Here is a 23,105-nt window from a genome sequence, read left to right as displayed (position 1 = left end):
TTAAACAACACGATGATAATCCCATTGCTTATTAACATTAACAACATATTTTTTTAATGAAAACATGTGTTTTATAAAACAAAGACACATTTAAAGACAAGAGAAGCATTGGTTTATGCTTTTGCAAATGTCTTTAATGTCTGGCTTAAAAGAAGGCAGTGGGAATCTCATTACTGCTTCTTTACTTAGCCTGTTGTGATATCACATGTCATGTAGCCACTGGAAGACTTCACTACACACTCATGTGAGAATAAGAGTAAAAAGAGTAAGTCAAATCTTAGAATTATTAGGAACATAGATTTGAACTTGTGGACCCCCTGAAAGGAAGAGGAACACCCAGGGATCCCTAGATCACCCTTTGAGAAATTCCAGTGCTGAACATTGCCTGTCAGATAATATCTGTACCAATAATTGAATAAATGAATACACAATAGAAAGTAAAATGTAAGTAGAAAAATGCAAAAGCCCCTTCTCTGCCCTCAATACTTTTAGTGGATATTCTTTATGCTCTCTGACATGACTTCAACCCCCCTTTGGTGAGAATGGGGACAGCTGTTCCTAATCCAATCAAATGGTTCTAATGATTACCGTCCAAATCATAACCCTGCCCCTTAAGTCCTTATTTCCCCCCCCCCTCTTGATTAGCAATTCGTCCCAGAATAGGTTCGGGACAAAAACAAAGCCAAATGAAATCTTTGCCTGGAATTATTCTGGCTCAAACTGATGGGGAAGAATTTCCCTTTCTTCTACAATAGACCACTCTAAGCATGTGAACTGACAGCTCTTATCTTGTCCACTTTATGAAGAAAGATTGTCTTAGCAGAGGAAAAAGAAGCCAGTATACAGATAGGAGCAAAGGGCAGAGGTAGAGGATAGAGCAGTCTTAAATTTCAATTACGGGGCAGATTTTATTTTCCAAGGTGTCTACAATACTCTTCCCATGAAAAATCTATGTTCTCTTCTTTTAAATCTGGCAGACCTGTAACTACCCCAAAAGTGACCCTTTGAGACTTCCAAAACTAGTACATAAGAGGTGATACAACTTTTATCTGGTCATCTTGGGATCCTCGCTCTTAGAACATAGTTCCTAGGCTATGAAGGAGCTGAAGCAAGCCACGGAGAGTCCCATGTGGAAGATAATAGAGCCCCCTCCCCAACCCTCAGCTCCAGCTGAGTTTTCAGAAGACAACAGCATTAATTTTCCTAACGTGTGAGGAGCCATCTTGAAAATACAACTTTCAGACCTAAGTTGAGCTGCCCCAGCCAATGAGATGAGCCTTCCCTACTGAATCCTGCCCAAATTGCAGATTTGTAAGTTAAACAAACATTCGGGGTGGTTCATTAATAGACAGCTAAATACATGTTATGTAAACCAATACACTATTTTTTTCTGATCAAACTAGTTCAAATTGGGTTTCTATATTTGCAACCAAAAAACAGCTGACTAGTACAAGATGATTTTTATATAGATTTTCCTATTCATTAGTTGGTTTTCACTATTTAATATTAAGCGACAGAGAAGAAAAGAGAAAGGAGATATTTCCTTTGCCATCACATAATAATTTTAACTAGCTGCCCAAAAGCCCAGGTTTGTTAAGGCCATATAATGATTAATTTACTAATAGCTTGTATTTTGCATATGAATATCGCTTTTACTTTATTTTTTAATAATGTGAAGCAGACAACCTAAATTAATAAAGTAATTAGATTTATTTTCTTATTGAGTAATTTTCTTAATTGTTTTTAAGAATTGCATTTAAAACTTTCAGAAAAAATGTGTTATTGGAATAGATGAATATTAGGAAAATTTTTATATAATTGCCCATTTGACATTTCCCATCACTATAAAATAAGCTTTGTGAATCCTTTTAACTGTGTGACAGAAGCATTCTGAAGTATTTTGCTTAAAGGAATAAGGTCATCCCTCTCACATGATCAGTTGCTGATATGGAGGAAACTTTGAAGATATAGGAACTCACTTGTGTTTATGCTTGACAGTGGAATGATCCCCTTGAAATCTGTCAACATGAAAAAAAAGTCTCTAAACAGAAATATGTATTTTATTTTCAATGTATCATAAAATATTAATTTTTAAAAATTAAATTAATTTCTTTCAGGTATTTATTCAATTGTATTGTGTTATTATGTTATCATTCAAATAGATAAGTCTATTATCTTTTCTGAACATATGACTTGGATTTGTCTCTTTCTTTTTCCATTGAAACAACATCTTCGACTAGGTTAGGTTTTCAAAATGATCATTGTTCACAGACTTGGAAATATTGGTGGTTTGCAGTAGTTAGAAAAGCCTCCCTGAAAATACTGCTCCAATTTCTAAATTCAAAGAAGCCTTAAGTGCAAAAGAGTTACAGTGGCTTCTGAGGATGACTTTAGAGAGCGTTATTCACTCCAAGATCTGTGATTGAGAATAAAAGTGGGTAGCACCATTTACTTTTCTTCACTCTTCTGTGCAGATGCCTGCATCATATCCATGGAGACATCCGAGCTTCCATTTTTCAGGCCTCTGCCTCCTAAGAGAAGAAACGCCAGTGGAATCAGATCATTATCGCAGGGATCTCTGCTGACCAGGAGGCTATTGGGTCATTTTCCATCCCAGCTTTCTTTCCTCCAGTCTTTCCTTCTTCAATAGTGGACATTAATTCTGCCTATTGTTTCCTGTCCTAAAACTTAGCATTTGATCTGTGATGGGACTTAACTTACTATGTGGTTTATACATTTTCAAATGAGTCTTCTTTGAATATTTTAACAGCATTGAGCACTGCTAATACTTGCGCTCTTCCTCATTTCCTCCATTCAGGTCAGTCTAGAGACTTCCCAAGACTCTCAGTTCATTGGTTTAGGAGCCCTGGAGATGCATTAAAGAGCTAATGACCCATAAAAACTCAGGCTTGGTATTTTTTAATCCTTTATTATTTTCTTTCTCTGTATGTATAGTCCACAATTACATAGTGTCCATTTTCAAATTACGCATCTGCATATTCCTAGGGAAAATTAATAGTCTACAATACGAAGTTGATTTAAAACTTGGATATGAAAATTCTCCATAGTGTTGTTACTTTTGTAGCAGTGGAGTGAATAACGGTAATATGTCTAATTAATACCTATAGAGATTTTTTTTCCCATTTGATCAATTACAAAAATATCATTAATATTTTTTCAGGATACATTGTGTTTGTATAAGGGCTTCATTATGGAGTCATTATTCTACTTCTTCCAGAAGGAGATGTGGATATGAAAGAACCATCACACAGTTCCACTGTCCCTCCAGACATGGAGGAGACTACACTGATTAATCTGTAGCAATTCTTTTAACAAATAAATCAAATAGGCACTTTAAAGTGCTACCTAATTTCTACTATTTCAACTGGATTTATAGCTCACCTCAATTCTGCAAGAAAGAAAAATGAAAAAATTGTTAAAAATCAGCATATTTAAAAATAACCTATAAGAAAACAGAGTATTTGTATGACCCGGAAAACAGAGTATGAAGGGCTAACAATACATGGCAAAATCAAACAGTAAATAAGATGTGTGAAAAGATAATGTTTCTTTAAAGTATTCTGTATGTGTCTTTTCTTTCTTTTTTTTTTTTTAATTAAAAGCTCAGTTAGTGTTTGCCAATTATGAATGGGAAAGATGTTGGAACACAGTGCTCTCAAAGATGGTGATCAAAGTATTTTCATTTAGCTTTTTGTGACTATTAAGTTGCTCATTTGGTGGAGGTGATCATTAGTGTCTTAATGTGAAACAAAAGCTTCGGGACAAGAACTTCTGGTGAAGATCAGTATGACTGATACAATTCCAGTTACAGCCCTTATAATTGTAACCGTAGGGAGCCTGGCAAAGCTGGTTTAATGAATTAATATAATATAGAATCCACCAGGTACAAATGGAGAGCACAAATAAAAGAGAATTGCTGTCAGTGACTACACTGGGAATATCTGGATGAGAGGGAATTGTTTGATAAATGCGGGATTGACTCAAAGTGGGCTCTAGTACAGTCGGCACAAACACATCTTCCAATAAGCGAATGCATATCTGAGGGCCAAATTGTGGAGGAAATTCAACCAAGGAGAATGAAACTGGAAAAGACCCCTTCAAAAGCGATTAATTTCACATATTCCATTTTCTCATAACATTCCTTGTGGGATTTTTTTTTTTAAGTGGGTAAAATCAAACATACAGCTGACATTTCCATGTGATTTTCTTCTGAGGTACACAGAAGTCACAAACAACACAAACAACAGTCCAGAGACTGTTATTAATCTACCAGAGAAATAATATGCTATTAGCCTTTTCTGGTTAATAGAGCTTATAATTTTATCCTGGGGCAAACTAAATGAAAAAGTTCAAAAATATCCACTCAATTTACTGAAGATAAAACTAGAGGCTTTTAAAAAGTTTTTTGGATTATCTTGTTATCTGTGTGTAGTTTATTTCTTTATCTTTACCTTTTTGTTTGCCTTTTGATTCTATCTTTGAACATTTATTTTGCATGTTGAAGCCAGTTATCCTTTTCTAGACCTTTTGACTTTTTCCTATTTCTTCTGATGTTGTGATGAGAGATTGCCTTTCTGGAACCAGAATTGATACCTTTTACACAGAAGTTAAAAGTGCAAAATAAATTTTGTTTCTCTTTACTAGGAGAAAAATAACAACATTTAAAACATACAACAATCCCTAATATTGCTCATATTTTTTCAAAGCATACATTCAAATACTTATGGATAAATATTACTTATGTATCCACACATATTCATATAGCAGTGGTCTTCAAAAAGTTCATGAAAAGATTTGTATTATCTTTTAATTATATTTTCCCACAAACTTTCTGAAGTGCCCTTATGTATGACATAAGTTATATCTAAAATTCCTTCAAGTAAAAGAAACATCTTTGTTTTTATTATATTCTTAGGTCATATACATCAACATTTAGATCTACTAGGTTTGCCTCATTTCCAGTTGCTGTGAAGGATTTTTGCCTTCAAAGGAACTGAATCTACAGGTACCTAAGTGAATACATATATTTTTATTTGAATCTTCTCCGGCACCACTTCTTTCCTGAAATTCAGGGATGTCAACTGCTAACACCTGCTTCATGCCCACCTTTCCAGTCACTCTTTTAACTTCTTTGCAGGCTTACTCAGCAGATGTGAGCCTTTTTTTATGTATTCACTTTGTCCCAGCAGGACCTCGGCTATTTCTGTGGCATTAAATACCATCTGTTGGTTGCTGACATCAAAATTACATCTCCACCGCATATCTATGCTCTAGGCACCAAACTCACATAATTGACTGTCTCTCTGACAATTTCACTTTGGTGTGTCACTGAAATCTCAAACTTCCCACAATCAAATCTGACCACTTGACATCTCACCGTGCCAAATCTCTACACTGCTTATTTCTTCTTGTCTCGGTGATGGGCACTATCATCAACCCAATTTTTCCATCTTGACACCTGGAAGCACTCCCACTTCTTTTTCACCTACACTCAATCTTTCTGTAAGTCTTTTCAGTACTATGCTCAAAGTATTCTTAAGTTTATCTTCTTTCATCTATTTCCACTCAACCAATCTAGCACAAGCTACCATGATTTATATGATAAAGAACAGGGCAGACAGATTCCCAATATTGTTCCCACTTTCTCTCTTCCTCTCTTAAAGTGTTCTCTACACAGCTGAAAGATTTAACTGCCCCAAATTTTTCAGTGGCCTCTGATTGTGCATCAAATAATAAAGTCTAAATTCCTTGCAGTAGACTACAAACCCCTGCATGATCTAAGGAATGTGCCTACTCCTTCCTACCTTGCTATTAATTCAATTGCTCTTTTATTAGCCCTTATCTCTATCTGATATTTTGTTTGGAGCAGCCAAGTGTCCTGATTAATAATTACATTTCCTAGTCTTCCTTGAAGCTAAACATGAACGTGTGATACAGTTTTGAACACTGAGATGTAAGTAGAGATCGCTGAATGGACTTTCCATGGAAGCTGTTTAAAAGAGAGCAGGTTCAGCTTACACATGCCTTTTGCCTTTGCTTGTCTTTTCTGCCTGGAATGCAGCTGAGATGCTAAATGTAAAGCAGCCATCTGCTGGCCATGAGAAGAGAAGCAATAGGAAATAAACCACATGCTAAGCATGGAGAGTGGAAAGAAAGAAGCCTGTGCCTTTGATAATTTGTTTAACCAAGCATGGCAACAGCTCTGGATTATTGTTATACAAATATACATACACACTCACACACACTTGTACACACACACAAACCCATTATGAAGCCACTATGTCCACTTTTCTGTTACGAGGGGCCAAATGCAATCTTTAGTGGTTACAAAAGGTCATATGACTATTTTTGGAATTCATTATTCAGATGGGTGGACGGGAGTTAGGTACAGCCTGAGCTAATTTGGTAAGTACCATTTGTTATCAAATTTTTAGTCAACAAAACTACTAGTATAATTTTGCTAGACACAGATGGGGTCATCTCCAGCTTTCCCTACCTAGTTCTCTGATGTAATGGAGTAATTCATATATACATATACATATATACATATATATATGTATATATATATATAATCCTCAACTTGCCCTTCTGCTGGTGTTCATTGTAACTCCAGCTCCATCTTTTGCAATATACTTGTGATTACTATAATTCCCAAGATACCTTATTTCACTGTCACACCCCTCCTATTCCTGCCATGTTGTTTTCTGGGAGTTCCATTCTCTGAATGAATATAAAGAGATGGGGAAGGATGAAGAGCAACAGAATTCCGGGTTTTTCAGAAAACGACACCTGTGCAGTAGAGGGATGCTTGCCTAGGTTTTGGTTGGTTCACACACTATAATCTCTGAACCACAAGGCAGGCCTCAGAATAAATGAGGTGCCCATTTCTGCCTCAGTTGATGCAATAGTGACTTCATGAGATCACTTCATGTTCATAGGGGCATAGATGGACTGTTATTTTTCCCGCTTAATTCAGCTCCTTTGCTTTATGATTACAAGATATCCTAGACTCTAATGTTCTGTTTCTCTTGTGAGTGTTTTTTCCCCCTATAACTCTGGGGATTTTTTTTTTCTTTCAAAAATTGGAAGAGATTAGCTGCTACTAGCCACATAATATTTTAGATTTTTTAAAGTACTTTAAATTAAAAAAAATTAAATGCTTATTTTCAGTATTTTCAGAAAGGTTTTGTTGAGCTTATATATGCTGTTTGACTTCAAGGAGTTTTTACTTTAATAGTACATATACAATATGAAAATATAAAAAGTTGAATAAAAATAATAAGGGTTGACAAATTTTCAAAATAAAACAGGAATATGCTAAAGTTGTAGATAATTAATAATTGTATAATTAATCAAATGAATAATTGCTATAAGCATTCAGATGAGGAAAAGGCCAGTCAGAGAAGACTGTGCGAAGGTTAAGTTTTAGTTGGTTTTTTAAAGTTGAATATAACTTCAATAGACATAAAAGAGAATATACTTCTGATTCCCATTCATTCCCTCGGCCAAATTCCATCATAGCAAAACGTTTCCACAGGCACCTGCAACAGGGTAGGGTCTCAGGGTTTAGGGTCTATAACACAAAATGTGGTTCAGAATGCCCAAAGCTTGAGTTTTGGTATCAGATGTCCTTGGAGTCACAACTCAGTTTCGTCATTTATTTGTTGAGGTCGAGGTTTAATCAAATCTTCCATGTTACAGCACTTAGAATAATGCCAAGTATATAGTTGATGCCCCCAAAGGGTAAACATTTGTTTATTGTAATGTAAGAGCTGACTGTGAGTTGTAGCTGAGGATGGAAGCCAACAGACATTATTGTAGGAAGAAAAATATAAATCAGAGGAGATTCGTCTAAGAATAAGAAGCTAAAATCAATCAAGAGCAGGTTAAATAAGAGTTCAAGGCAGTTTGAATCAGAATGGTTCAGACTAAAGGTGGGCATTGGAAGTCCATTTGCTGAAAAATGATGGTCCAATGGCAGAGGGGTGCACAGAACATTTCAAAGGTACAGAGGCAGGCCTGACAAAAGGAATTTATAAAAATGGGTGACATAGTTATAAGGGTACATTTCTACAATCTTTGTAGAATCCCCATCATGAAGATTTACTTGAGGGGATGATTGACACCTGGCTTTACAGTGCCTAAAAATAAATATAATCCTGGCTAGAGTGAAATGTTCCTCGTCGTAATACTGAACATGTACATACTCATAACTAGCAAACAAGGGCATTACTATCTCTTTGTGACACTGGCCACTGACAGTTCTGATTGAACCTGGAGGGGCCACTTCAGGGACAGATGCTTGCCACGTCTCCCCATGACTGAATCTTTGATTTGTCATTGGCAATTTGTGTGCCATGAGTTCACTAATTAGTGTCTCTGGGAATTGGCAAATGACAGAGTTTTCCAAAGTTTCATTTACATAAACAACCACTTGTTTGTATGAAAGAACTATTTCTTCCTATTTCGAAAGCTTATTCCTACCACGGAGACCCAACTTGGAAAAGCTTTTCCTCAAAGGAGACATGAGTTTTGCAGTTATCTGAATAATAACTTGGTTTCTTAGAGTTCTCAACAGGCATGCAAAGAAGGTGGAATAGATATGCTAAACCTGGCATTGCCCACTCAAATGCCAGGTAGGTAACAACATACAGTGAAGGGAGCCTGGCTTGACTGTTTTGAACTAGGGGGCACCTGGCCCATCTAGACAGGGAAACAGCTACTTAGCTTCAGCAAGGTATTGCTTGCATTTGGGGAAACTAGCTCTGTGATGCCAGAATTTCTGATTTTTTGAGAAATGTCACAAACATAAATTTTTATGTGAAAGCTTACAATGTCAAAAATGTCAGTCCAATTAAAACAAAAAAAGAAAAAGCACTGTCTAGGTCAAATAAAACACATCTTTAGGTTGTATTCAACATGCCAATGGCAAATCTGGAGATTCTGAGAGACCTTTGATCTTGGTTTCTAAGGAGCGTTTTCTTCCTTACGTGAATTCTTTCTCCAAAAAGGCTTCTATTTGGTAAAGCAGATGCTCCAGAAAAAGAAATTTTGGCTATGTCGAGCTGACTTGAGACTGTATTTTTGGAGTTTATTTTTGTGTGTGTTTCATTTCTTATGGGAAATTACATGTCAGTGGAAAAGAAAATAAAAAATTTTAACAAAATTTGCAAGTTTTCAAATTAATTAGTAAGAATGCAAAGTAAATAATAAGTAATTAAATGACTAGACAAATCTACATTCGTTTAAATTTTGTGTAATATTGTGAACTGTTAGATAGCATCATTTCTTACTTTTTAAGGGCCTGGAGTGATTCTTTCTGATGAGATTTAGAAGTGCACTGCTTCACTTAAAAACAAAGTAGCTTCTTATAAAGTTTCCAGAACGGTTTAACCAAAACCACAAAAGTTAAATCATAGATAATCCAGAATAAACAGAATATATATAACTTAGCAACAAGAAAACACCATTTCCACAGACCACCACTCTTATTCGTTAATTTTGCCTAAAAAGCAGCAAGATGTTTGTTAATTTATAATAATGTAAGAGTCTAAAAGTGAAATTAACCCCAAATAAGAAAATCCAAATCAGAAAAATTCACATTTAGCTGTACAACAAAGACCATTTTTATACTATCAGTGAGATGTGATAGAGACTGCATTTCCAAATTTGTGACTAACAACTGCCCTCTTCTGAATGTACAAATGTATAACTAACAGTTGTCATCTCCCGGCTTGCCACATTATGCCCTCACCTCTGAACAGCCAGTCAATGAAATAGCTTTAAGATTATTAATTCATTTGTCTTAGGGGCCAAGCAGGTAACTTAACCTTCAGGAAGGCACTCTCTAACCAAGGGCTATCAAATACAAAATTTTAAAAACACTATTCCAGTCAAATAAAAAAAAAAATCTGTGGGCAAATTGGCTCAGTAGAGCAACCTCTTGTTTGTAACCCCTATTTTTGATCCATTATCCTCATCGCTGAATGTGAATGAATAGTAGACATGAAGTCAATACGGCCTTTGATGGAGAAATGTCTTGAACAGGTCTATCAGGGACGGATGAAAGGAAGCTATTGGAATTCTAGGGACAAGCTGGTGATCTTGGGAAGCATGGATCTTCCAAGACTGGTTTCATTCAAGCAGTCAGGCAGGAGTTGGGGGATTCAGAGTTAAAAAGGGCAGCATGAGTGGAGAGAAGCATGGATTCACAGTCAAAAACTGAGAAACAGTTCTCTTTAACGCATCCTGAATCCAATCTGGGTTTGCTCATCCATTCCATAGCAAGACTGCTGTCCGATTATTCACCCATGAGAGAAAAAAGGAATTGTGAGGTCTTCACAGAGCCTATTTTGTTCATGATCAAGTGATCAGGAAGATCTAAGATATGTCTTGTCTTGGGCAGAGCTAACTGTTAACAGACTAGTTAATTTCAATACCTGGCTGTTACTGTGTTTTGGTCATAGTATCTCCCCACAATCTGAATAAATTACTGTTCAAAATTGTTTTTTTCCTTCATTTTTTTTAGTGCATGGAGTAAGTCTCAAGGTGGCTCATAATGCCAACTGAGCCTGTGTACTCTGATGTATGCTTCACTGTTAATGCTGTCACCTTTGTTTTAGTGCTGGTACGTAGCCAGCAACATGTTTTAAGGGGTATGATGGTATGTTCCTCTTATGAAGACAAGAATAACACTAATGATAGGAATTGCTTTGTTAAGTTTATAAATTAGGTCATGTACAAACCACAATCAACCCCATGAAATTCTATAAATCATGGCTACATGGAGGACAATGTTCAGCCAGATTACAATAGCAAAGATCAAAGTAAAATTTTTAAAAGTCAAGAACTTGATGAAAATTTTAAATGCTCTGTGAAAGTCTAAATTATGTATGTGTTAAGTTTTCATGTTGAAAGCAGTCATAGATATAAACACACTAACATTTTAATTTTGATTCATAAGTTATTATTTCAGCTTCAATTGGAAGTTTATCATAAATTCAATAAAGACTAAGGAAGGGGGAGCAAGAACAGACTAGAATAAAGGAAGCACCATAAATTTAACCACATAAGAACACTAGCAGCTTGACTTGTCACCAAAGAAAGTGCTTCAATAACTTGTGTATGAAAAAGGAGACATGACATAAGAAATATGTCAGAGTGTACAAAAGAGAGTTTAAAGTAGGTTAAAATCGGTGGGATGCCCACAATTTTAAATAATAACAAAAAACACCTTATTATGTGAGATTTATAACCTAAGAAATGCACCCTACAGGAAGTAAGGAGTGAGTGAAGAGATAGCGAAGGTTTCTTATTTCACATGCCACTTTTAAGTATGGTGTACAAGATTTGTGACAAAATGCAAGGGGTATGTGTGAATACTAGTATTGAGAGTGAGAGGGGTGGTGGTGGCAGTGACAACAATGATGCCTAGGAAGCAAATGGGCTGAGCCTGGGCTATACCAAGATAATATTCTACCTCACTTGAATGTAAACTTCAAGAGGGCAGAAAATCCTTTTGTTTTGTATCCCCAGTGGTTTTTTTTTTTTTTTTTCTGACCAGTAAGGGGATTGCAACCCTCAGCACGGTGTGGTCTGCACCACGCTCAGCCAGTGAGCACACCAGCCATCCCTATATAGGATCCAAACCCACGGCCCTGGCGCTACCAGTGCAGCACTCTCCCGAGTGAGCCACCAGGGCCAGCCCTATCCCCAGCTTTTAAAGCAATCTCTGACATATAGCAAGTGCCAATAAATGTCCGTTGAATGGATAAACAAATGGAGTAATGAATGAATGGAATAACAAATGAATGGATGAAAGTAGTTGATCTGTTCTCCTGCTTTCCATTTTGGGGATTAGTAAAGGGACACACACAGGGGCAGTATTGAAATGGTGACCAATCAGTGAGCAGGGGTAATTAATGCAGGGACCTTAGCACACACTATTGGAGTAACCTTTCCTAGGATTTATAAACTAATAGAGGACACTAAGGTGAAACAACAACAGCAACGTTCCCTCACATATAGGGTGTTACTACCCAGAATGTGTTGTAGATGACAATTATAAGGATGTCACATAAATAATCTGTGTAAAAGTAAAAGCTAATTCATTAGTGTTTTCAAGACAAGAAGGAAGACATTTGCTTTCTCTCTCCCTCTCTCCTTCCTTCCATCCTTCCTTCCTTCCTTCCTTCCATTCTTCCTCCCTCCCTCCCTCGCTCCCTCCCTCCCTCTGTCCCTCCTTCTCTCCCTCCCTTCCCTCCTTCTCTTTTACTGTGATATTAAAAGCATGGAGGTTAAGGATAGCACATCTAGGAATGTAAATATCTTTCCTGTCTATTTGATCATGTATTATTGGCATTAGCACTGTCAATAATTCATGGTAAAAGAGGAAGTTGCCATGAAAGGTTACCCATTGTCAGGCTATGATCAATAGGTAAGACCACAGTGTGTGATGTATTATCCAGTATCAGCCAGATTCACTTTCTCATGGATTTTAAAGGCAGCGGTAGTTACACTCTGTCGTTCTAACCTGAGCTAAGCCTATTTGTTCATCAACCTTTCCTGCTGATTACAGAATATGCCTTGAATACATTTCATTAAAGTACAGAATATCAACCCTTGCTATTTAATTTGTGTGATCTGGCAGTGGGCCTCTAGGATTTGCCCACATGTTTTGATGTTGGAGTTTATATTAGAGCAAACAAAACTGTCACTTTGTTTCCTGTCTTCCTATATTGGGTCACTTTGTGCTACATGATATGATCTAAGACAATTCAATGCAAGGAGACACATGTCCCTTCTCATTGGAAATATGAAGACTGCAGCTTTCTTTTACCCTGTGGGAAAGAAATCAGGTCAGGTGTCCAAAAGTAGTGGAGGAAAGTTTGGTGTCATCTCTATTCCTCTTCCTCCACAGAGATAATGTAAGAGCATAAGGCAAGAGCAGCACTGGTTTCCTCATAAAAGGATAAAAAGGGAACAGTACTTTGGTCATTTATATTTATGGTGCTGTGAAAGGGCACTTACATAAAAACAAAACTACCATTTCTGAACACTTTCAGACACAATCTTAATCCAACAATATCTTGAAATCTCAGAAAAAAATTTCAACTTACTGAAATGGCCTTCTAAGAAATAAATTAAATATTAGTAACCATTTGGCTTCTTTGTTTGATTTAACAAGTAAACATGTCTAATTTATTTCCTTTTGATTTTCAGAGTTTCTATCTGACCTCTAAAACATTTTGATACTTAAACACTCAAATTTGATCTTGTTTCATTTTATGTTATTTTTCTATTTCATCCAAATATATAAAATAATTTGGACATAAACTCATGAAATGTCTGGGTCAGTCAGTATAATTTTTATCAATGGTTTTTGCATGTAGAAAAGCACACCAAATATAATAGTGACTCTAATGGTTACCAGAAACAACATTCTGGTGCTTCTCCAGAAAAAAAAAAAAATGTAATTATAATAATAATGAAGAGAAGGAAGAGGAGGAAGAGAAAGAATAAAGTAATACTGAATTTCCTGGGGTTTTTTTTTTCTTCAGTTTTCCCCAAAGATTCTGTTCTTTCTTTTAGAGTATATGACTTCTCTTCAACTTTAGCACACCCATAAACCTGCTTGACATATGACAACCATACATCCTGTTGCAACTCAACTCTCATATACTTATTGTCAGTGCACTGAAAGTGAATGGGAATCATAAAAATCCATCTCCTAATAGAAGAAGCATAAGAGACTGCATGTAAAGAAGATTGCGTCATTTCTGTGACAGTGCCACGTTGCTGTACATTTGCCAACTCATTTCAACGTGCATTAATGTGTAAAATAATGCCTTTGCTTTACATGTTATTGTTTGGAGATGGTTTTGCTTATCAGTTTTTAATATGCTCTTTGAAAACTGACAGGTACTTTCCCACATCCTTTTAGGAACGCAGGGATTCAAAGGCTGGATAAAATACTTGCATGCTGGGCCGAGCCCGTGATGCACTCGGGAGAGTGCGGCGCTGGGAGCGCAGCGACACTCCCGCCGCAGGTTCGGATCCTATATAGGAATGGCCGGTGCACTCACTGGCTGAGTGCCGGTCACGAAAAAGACAAAAAAAAAAAAAAAAAAAAAACACTTCCATGCTTCCCATCACAAACCTGAGAGGGTAATTAAACAGATGGTAACAATAAACCGAATCTGAACACATCAGGGACTAGAGTCCCTTATTAAAAGCCTTACACACGGAAGGGAGGGAAAAGAAAAAAAATAAAACTCTGGAGATGTGTTTTAGCAGCCAACACCTTTACGTCTACCTTGACCTCAGAAGCAGAGGCTAATCAACAGTTTAACAGTGGGTTTCCTGCTACCTAGGAGAGGGCACAGGAGAGGTCTTCTGCACACTCTGGAATGCAAAGTAATTGTAGGACTCAGGAATGTGCCTGTTCCCCTGGATTGCCTTGAAGGGCATCATTTTTAGACACAGAAATTGTATAGCTGTAAATCTACTCTTGCTCCACCATGTACCCCCTTCCCCAAATATCAAATCCCTCTAAGTCAGAGGTCTTATGCTTTTTTTCTAACAGAGGCTGAAAAATAGATATTATAGATTTCCATGATGACACAGGTATTCTGAGTATTTTCTGCCTCATTCTTGGCAATAAAATAGTCTCCTATTTATTCCATCCTTGAAACATATTGGAATTCCACTTATTTCTCAGTTCTTAAGATCGCCAATTTGTCCTGAGTTAAATCTACAAAAGAAAGATATTGAAGCAATCCTGATATTTCAACTTATAATTACATGTATGTGGTTATTTTTCCTGAAATATAAAAATAAGTTCAAATACATATTATATACATACACCTCTTTCTACATCTATATGTATCTGTATATAAATATAGATATGTACTCAGATATACTATATATCTATGTAGATATGGAAATGTGTATATATACACTATGTGTACACACGCATAGAATCTACTATATGCAAAAAAGGATCTAGTTACTGTGGAGGTTTGCAAAAGTATTATTGTGCCATCACACATGCAAAGATGCTATTGTGCTGTTACATAAGGCACTTACAAACTGGGGGATAATTGAGTCAGTCAGTGTTTGTTCTTCTGTTTGTCAACCTGCTTTGGTTCTCTGCTTCAGTTGGCAGGTTCTTTGAGTGTCATTTACTAGAAACATTCAGCATTAGCACAACACTGATTTAGCTTAACTAAGTGCTTGCAAGCAAAGGACACTGTGTTTTAGATTAATCAAGGTTATAATGATGGTCTATTAAAAGACATTTTTGAAAACTGAGGCAAGTATTAAAATGGGAAAATGCACAAAGTATAGACAACTGTAAATCAAATGGCAAACACCATTTTCCAGTTTGCATTTTATATTGGTGGATGCACATCACCATATGACCCTGTCTAATTTTAATTTTGGGATGTGGATACTTGGTAAGTATGAAAAGAAGATTTTCATCTTCTGATACAAGTGTACATAAAACGACACATATCACCTTGGGAGTTTACCAGAAAATTCTTTTAATAATATTGACCATGCTTCCAAAATTATTTTAAGGGTGAAATGTATCATATGAATTAAATAAGAGATGCTGCAAATAATTTAGTGGAAAAGCATGGTTGCTGCCATGGAGAGTATTAGGTAACCTTTTTTAATTAGAATATACACTTTTAGATTACTGATTATGAACATCAGGGGACTCAAGATTTTGATTCATCAGTAATTCTCCTTTATGTCTATACTAAGATGTAAAAATGAGACCTCTGGCTCTAACTCAGTATTTCAGAGTCTTTACATGCTGGTGCAGACGCTCTTTTACCTGTAATCTCTAGTACTGCTCTGCCCCCTTGTGCTGCTACAGTGAACTCAGCAGAGAAGCAGTGTGCCTTCATCTTTGTACGTGAACTACAGAAAAACCCCACTGTCACTTCTCACTTTTCTGGCAAGTTCAAGGTCAGTGTCTAGCTATTTTCAGCTCATCTCTTCTTGATCCATGCAGAGAAATGACAAGGTAACGTGATTCGGGGTCAGCTGTATTACAGGAACCGTTACATAAACGGAGAAAGTGAAAATCAATCCTAGCTGACAGTGACTTCAGGATAATCAGCGCTCACTGGATGCCTCTGTCAGCTCGCCTGCATCAAACGCCGTGTGACTTCTGTCAGATCTTTTTAATAAACTATATTCTCACTTTCAGCAACCTAAATAAATATTCCACTGGAGCTGATTCTTTTTAGACTATTTTAGTCCTCTAGATTTGTAGACTATCCCAATATTTCCTTGAAAAAAATCTCATGGGTGATAGCTACTATCCCACGGTTTGTTATTGACCTGAGATGGAAGGTTTACTGCAAAACTTGCCATTCAGTGATCAGTGTGAGATTTCCTACAGACTGTTGCATCTTCCGCATTGAACTCAGCACTGCGATCTCAACACCGTCTCCCAAATCATTGTCAGCTCTAACTCTCCTCTCCTCCTTCTCGGTAACAGAACACCTAATCAATCATTTCTTTTGGGGGGTGGGGTTTCTTCCTCCTTTTCAGTTGTTTGCTGTTGCTTTCCTTTTTATCTCTGTATTTTCAACCAGCACATTTCCCCCAATACAGAATTGGAAACAGAGCATGAGTAGTCCTATTTAACAAGATGTTCGACGTTAGTGGCATTCCCACTGACAGCACCTAATATGTCAGTTTCAGGAAGGAGCTATTTTATCCCACCCACCTTGTGCTCTGAAACTGTGAGACAAGCAGTACTCCATTGAAGTACAATTTACCATAATATTAGTTGTCAGTAAATTCAAAGACTGAACTCCTAAAGCTATAAAATGGATTAGAAGCAATTTTAAAAAAAATTAACAAACTAGAGTAAGAGTATACTGTCAACAAACAAATGCTCCATCATAGGACTGTAATTTGGAATTTTAATTACCCCTCTGCTCCGTAACAAAACAATGTCTGAACTGGCAGCGATTTGAATCTCTCACAGGTCATTGAGCATTCTAGTTAATTACTCTATGAATAGCCTGTTTTTCTCCCCTCTGGAAACACGTTTCTAATGGCAGTCAAGGTCTGACAAATGTGTCATCTACATAATTAGCTAGGAAGCAACACAAAACATTAAACATGCTTTGTGCCGACAACTATCAAAACATTTCATTTGTTGTCAATTATTCATTACTTTGTAGGTTCTGAAGGGGTTGTTATTATGGAAATAAGTCCAGATGCTAACAAGGTTAGAGTTTTGGATTCAAATTAGTAATCAGAGGACTAACTTTTTAAAAAATGTATCTTATGTACATTCAGCGCCATGTTCAATCAGTAGGAGATTATAAACAAATTTAGCTATGCTCAAGTTAAAATGGAAACGGCACAGCCACATGCATGAATGCGAGAGCCTGGGCTCATTCTTTGAAGTATGGACTCGACACAGTCGTCATAAACTTTCTGAACCTTTTGGCAAGTCCAATTTGAGCTTGGTAAATAGAGTCAAAGATCGTCACAGCAGGAGATGGCATGGAGTGGCAAGGACGAGAAGAGAGATCTCTGCTGGTTTTTGAATCTTCTTCCCCCCGGGGCATATTGTGTAAAAGTCAAAATTCTAGCTAACAAACTTTTTCATCTGTTCTATAGCATGACTGCAAACTACATTAAATTAGTTACCTTAGATAACCTTTGCATTTCATGTTTTTTTATTTTGCTGTTTCTAAAATATCACTTCTTTCATTATTTTAATATTGCATAGAAAGCTAAGTATTGTCTTGAAAGCAGCACTCCTAGTATATATAGAGGATATAAAAAGATTTCTCAACAAAATTGACCTCTCGGTGGCAAAGAAAATTGCAGTGGAAGACACATTATTGCGAAGTCCTATCAGAGTCTTGGATCTGTGGAGAGTCTCACTCCACTGTCCTCCAGCTTTTCCTTATAAACCAAAATGGCTTACAAATGTCATCCACAATAGTCCAATAAAGATTAGGAACAAAACACTGTCCTTACATTGATGAGATAAGAAAGATTTAACTGCAGAAGGCAGTGTATAAGAACAGTTCATAAGGTTTGCTCTCGAATCAGAAAACTAGAATTCAAATTACATTTGTGTGTGTCTAGAATTTAATAGAGATGATCAGTTTATTTTCTACGTAATGTTAGGTCAGATGCCTGTACTATGGAGCTAGGTAAAAAGAAAAGAAGGAAAATAAATTCTTTCAGGGAAATCAAGAAGACCTGTTATCTACAGGGTGTGCAAAATACATCGGGAAATAATTCTACGCTGAGTGCTGAGAATGCCCAGTTAATAAAAAAAAGATCAGCCACTCGCTAACAGAAAATAATTGTCTGTATCTATATTTTTCAAAGCAAAAAGGCAGTCACATCTTACACTAAATAGGACACATTAAAATAAGCTTTAATAATCTTTATGCAGAAGGAAACTAATCCATTTTCAGATCATACGATCCACAGCAATAAAAGGAAATCATCAAACTAAAAACAATTTTAGAAATGGCTGCAGACTCTCATTTAATTAACATGCAACAGATCATATATTTATGAGGAAGTCAAAATATTTAGGAAGCCTATAATCCTGTAAGCCTTAATGTGGTATAAAAACAACAAATAAATGCAAAGTGTTACTGTTACACATGCCTGCCTGATCAATGGTTTTCACATATTGATCTATAAATGGAGTTGACAGTCTGTGTTGGCTGCACATTTTCCAAGCAGCGCTATTTTTGCACAAAACCAATACGGGCAATTACCTTTGTTTGAGATGCCAAGTCTTATCAATTCAATGTGATTTAGTGTCATTTTAATTAAATATCAGGATCCACTTCAGGACAATTTATACAAACAAAGCCTCAAACCTAACTATAAGCTTGATTTGAAGTAAACATGGACAAGCTCTACAATCTCATAATATTTCTCAAAAACTCTGCTAAACAGAAGGCTTATATTTTTAGTAGCAATTTTTATGTCTGCCTTTTTGGCTAGCCACAACTTTGGCAAGTATCCTATAATCACAGAAGTAAAAAACAAAAGAAAATTGTTTCCTCTTTTTCCTGATAGTATATTAAAAAGAAAAATGAACAAACACAGTCTGTTAATGGAAGTAAATTGAGTCTTGTATGTTAACGTTTAGGAATGGCTCGACCTAAGTCTTTATCTGAACACCAATAAAAAGATATTTTGCTGTTCATGATGGCCATGAATGAAGTAATGCCTTTCTGTGGCATTTACAAGATGGAAACGGTGAATATTCATACATGTTGCTGCTTAAGACACCAGCATTAAATGCTGAAACTGCTCCTGCCTGCAAATCCTATGTCTGCAGATTCCTGATTTGGGCTATTTAAACTCTTCATTAATATCTATTCTGAACTGTCTAGTAGGCTGCAGCAGCCCTCTTATAAACAACATCAAAGCCACATTAAACCCTTTGCATTAGCTATAAGGCTGGATTGCCTTTTTAGCCCTTAACTAGGCACACTTCACTTGTCCCCCTTTCTTCACACTCAGCCATCTGATTTTCTGTTTAGCACATTCTGGTAAATAAGCCATCCACTTTCATGAGATCGCGCTGTGGTGCTCAGCATAGGACAAGAAATCACTGAGACCAAAGAGCGTTCCTTCCCCACAAGTGGAGCTCTCCAGATCTCTCTTACACATAGGCAATTTTTTTGCAAACCACATACTCCCACTCCAGAATTCCCACCTCTTCAACATTTACCAGGTAGTAAAATAGCGTATTTGAATTTTAAAAAGTCATTGATTTTATTAATCAAGTAAAAATGGTATTTTGGTATTTAATGAAAATGATGCACACCGCCAATAGAATACTAACGAAGCTTTGATACCACTTTTACTGAAATGTTGCTTCCCTGCAACATTTAGGTCACCAGAGTTTCTAATTTAACAAGTAAATTCACCCATGTTTGCATAGCTTAGGGTTAAATAAATGTTTATATTGGCAATTCAAAATATTACTCAACTTAAGATACTAAGAATAGAGGCTCTTATGACCTATATAGGAGAATTTTATATTGTGTCCTAAATTCACAGTCATATTAAAAATATTTTTCATTGAACAAAATTTTTAAAAAGAATTTATGAATTAATAACAAAATTATACAATCTATTTGACTCTAGAACATTTTATCATTTTCACAATAAATTAAATCATTATGAACATAATATCAAATTCTTATGTTATCATATAGTCCAGTTAAGTCCATATTTAGATTTGCATAATTGTTAAACGAGTGAACAAGTACTAGGTATAGGACACAGGTTTCTAACATATGTCTAATCTCTAAGTATTCCTAATTTTTTCTGTTCTGAATCCAAGTATGTGTCTCTGGTACAACAAACCATGCTTCGCGTGAACATGTGCACACATTTTTAGTGTACGTTTCTTCCCACTCCTCCTAAAGTCAAAGTCTCCCCCTTGACCTCACCCCACCATCCGACTTCTGAAAAATCGAGTTCTTAGTTTAGCTTCAGCAGATAACTTTAACAGGCTTGTTTGAATAAATATGCCAAAATACTTTACATTCTGTCAGTATCTAGTCAGAAAATTGTGCATGGAAAAAAGAGATGAAAAGAACTGAGACAGAAAGAAAATTAGTGCCATGGCAAGCTTTCAATACAGTATCTCTGAGCCAAGTTTTCTCGGTGAAATGACATATCCTCACTAAAATACCCCTTTTATATAATTATGCACTAAGCACACATAACCAAAAGTTACTTTTATTTTTGTTCCTTATCGAGGAATACATATTGCTCAGGCTAAGAATGCGGAAACAAAAGCTGGGATAATTATAACTAATTTAACTTTGGAAAACTCTTATTCTCTAGCAGTCCAGCATACAATCCCCCCAACTAAAGTTATGTAACAAGGTAATATCAACAATGAGAAACTGCATGATAAAATCCTGCCCAAAAGTGAAAAATGCTAATTTTGTCTCATTTAGCAGCTGGATACAGAAATGCTCATTAGTTTTAAGAGGGTTAATCCTTTTAACTTTTGCATATTGATATGCCAATTATGCCTAATTGTACAAGAGGCATCAGTCAAGGTAATAGTGCATAAACACATGAAAGTTATTAAGTACATCCCAACATGTAATAAAGTAGGTGTTAATTGGTAGCTGAGTTCTGCGGGCTATTGAGGTGGATAATTCATTGAGAGATAGATCACTTGTAATTTCTCTCCATAATTCCTTTTGCAGTCTCATGCTGTGATGTTTTCATGCTTGTCAAAAACAACTGCGGCATAGTGCCTTTTGTTAAACACAGCCAATAAAATATGTTAGGCATCATTAAATATACTTAACTTTTAAACTTTTTCAAAGGTACTGTTCTTAGTGATAATACATTATAGAGATTTCAATAATTTACTCTAACCACTGTCTCAAGTTCATAGTTGAGGAACATTTTAACTGGTTTAAAAGCAAGTCAGGCTAGCAGTGTTGTGCCTCCCAGCAGACAATACTTTTAAATGAGAAAGCAAATAAAGGAAAATGCGTTTCTCATTAGTTACCTTATCTAAGGATGTATTTCTCATTCCCCAAATACAATCACTGGCTTCTTCATGCTAAATTTGTCTACAACACCTGAGGAAAGAACAATTAAAATCATATATTTCTCAAGCTCCTGAGATTGCTGTGGGTTAATTTTGCACTTGAAATTCGAGTGAAAAATGGGAAATAAGTATAATTGGTAACATGCTACTCAGCAAGTTTATCTCATTTAATAACTCAGTTAGGAAGCTGAATATTTCATAGGTCCCTATGATATTCAAAGAACACTCAATTAATAGCTGACATGTTTCTACAGGGTGACTGGGACTCACAGCCTGTCCCCAGCTAACCTATTTCTCTCTCTTGCTCTCACTGTGAGAAACAAAATAGATCTGGGGTCCAAAAGAGTGGCTAACATTGCATAAATAATTTTGAAACATCCTATGGCCTCAGCTGCAAGTTACCACCATTATGGAAGAAAATTAACCAGAGGAGACTCATCGCAATCAGTGGGTTTAGTGGCTCAGGATGCGTGCAGGGCCAGGGACACAATTGGCAGTAGAGTTCATCTCTAACTATTTTATTTCAAATCTTCCTAATGACACATTATCGAGACAAAATGGCTTCCTCTTCAAACCTTAAATAGCCACACCATTTCAATTGTTTAATCTCGTGCCAAATCAAGTAGTAATTTCCAGTATCATATATTATGGGGAGATTTTAAGGAAGAAATTTTCACAATTTTTTTTAAAGATTTTTTTTCTCAGTTCATTCTTAGCTAACTTTAGCCTCTGGCTTTTCAAAGTGATGTACTGTATTTGGAAGTACAAACACCGCATGCTAGCATAACCTCATTATTTTTATGACACTGAAGCATGATAGTAGAGGCCCTTAAAATGAGTCAAAGGTGCTCTTCAGTTTAGCTCCAAATCCACTTTATCACTCTGGATTAAGCCCAGCTCTTCTCTCGCAACTGGGGATATTATTATGACTATAAGTAGGCAAGATAAAATGCATTGCAAAAACAGTTTTCTCATGCACATTAGGAAAACAAATAAAACGAGGCTAATTAGCTCTTTCTTTTTTTCTTTTTATAAAATACTGTATGATAGGAAACTTGGGATATTCAGGGTATTTGACTTACAGGTTCAGTGACCTTCCCAACATCGGTGAGGATCATGGATTTACTTTGGCTCAGCCTGTCGTGGTGGCTGTTGGCATTTTTGATTCTCATTTGCACAGCTCCTGTGCCTTGGCGGGTGGAATTCAGTGTTTCCACAGAGCTATCAGAATTTGTAGATTTCTGCATATTACAGTGTTATCCTGATAAAATATAAAAGCATTATGTTATTCTAAATATATACTTTTCTGTGGAAAACTATTGATGGAATGCATGCCCCTATTAATCATTAGGATATTAAAATTATATTAATTTTTAAAAGAGTCTTTACCTCTCCAAGTAGTGAAGAAAAAGGTTATTACTTTGCAGTTATTTTATCAGTGGAGACCTCTATATGTAAAAAGACTATACATGTCAGAGGA

The 23,105-nt window shown here is 36.2% G+C and overlaps 1 protein-coding gene across 1 annotated transcript in view; it reads right to left on the bottom strand.

The window, feature by feature from the left end:
• Positions 1-22,872, bottom strand: part of ARHGAP15 (Rho GTPase activating protein 15) — a 563,492-nt gene extending 540,620 nt beyond the window's left edge. The window contains exon 1 of the mRNA XM_063076301.1: positions 22,708-22,872. Coding sequence (XP_062932371.1) covers positions 22,708-22,872 — 165 coding nt within the window. The remainder of the gene's footprint in view (positions 1-22,707) is intronic.
• Positions 22,873-23,105: the final 233 nt, after the last annotated feature.

The sequence above is a fragment of the Cynocephalus volans genome, chromosome 1 (assembly GCF_027409185.1).
Source record: "Cynocephalus volans isolate mCynVol1 chromosome 1, mCynVol1.pri, whole genome shotgun sequence".
NCBI lineage: Eukaryota > Metazoa > Chordata > Mammalia > Dermoptera > Cynocephalidae > Cynocephalus > Cynocephalus volans.
Note: the sequence above shows the minus strand (reverse complement) of the source record. Positions and strands in the feature narration are given on the sequence as shown.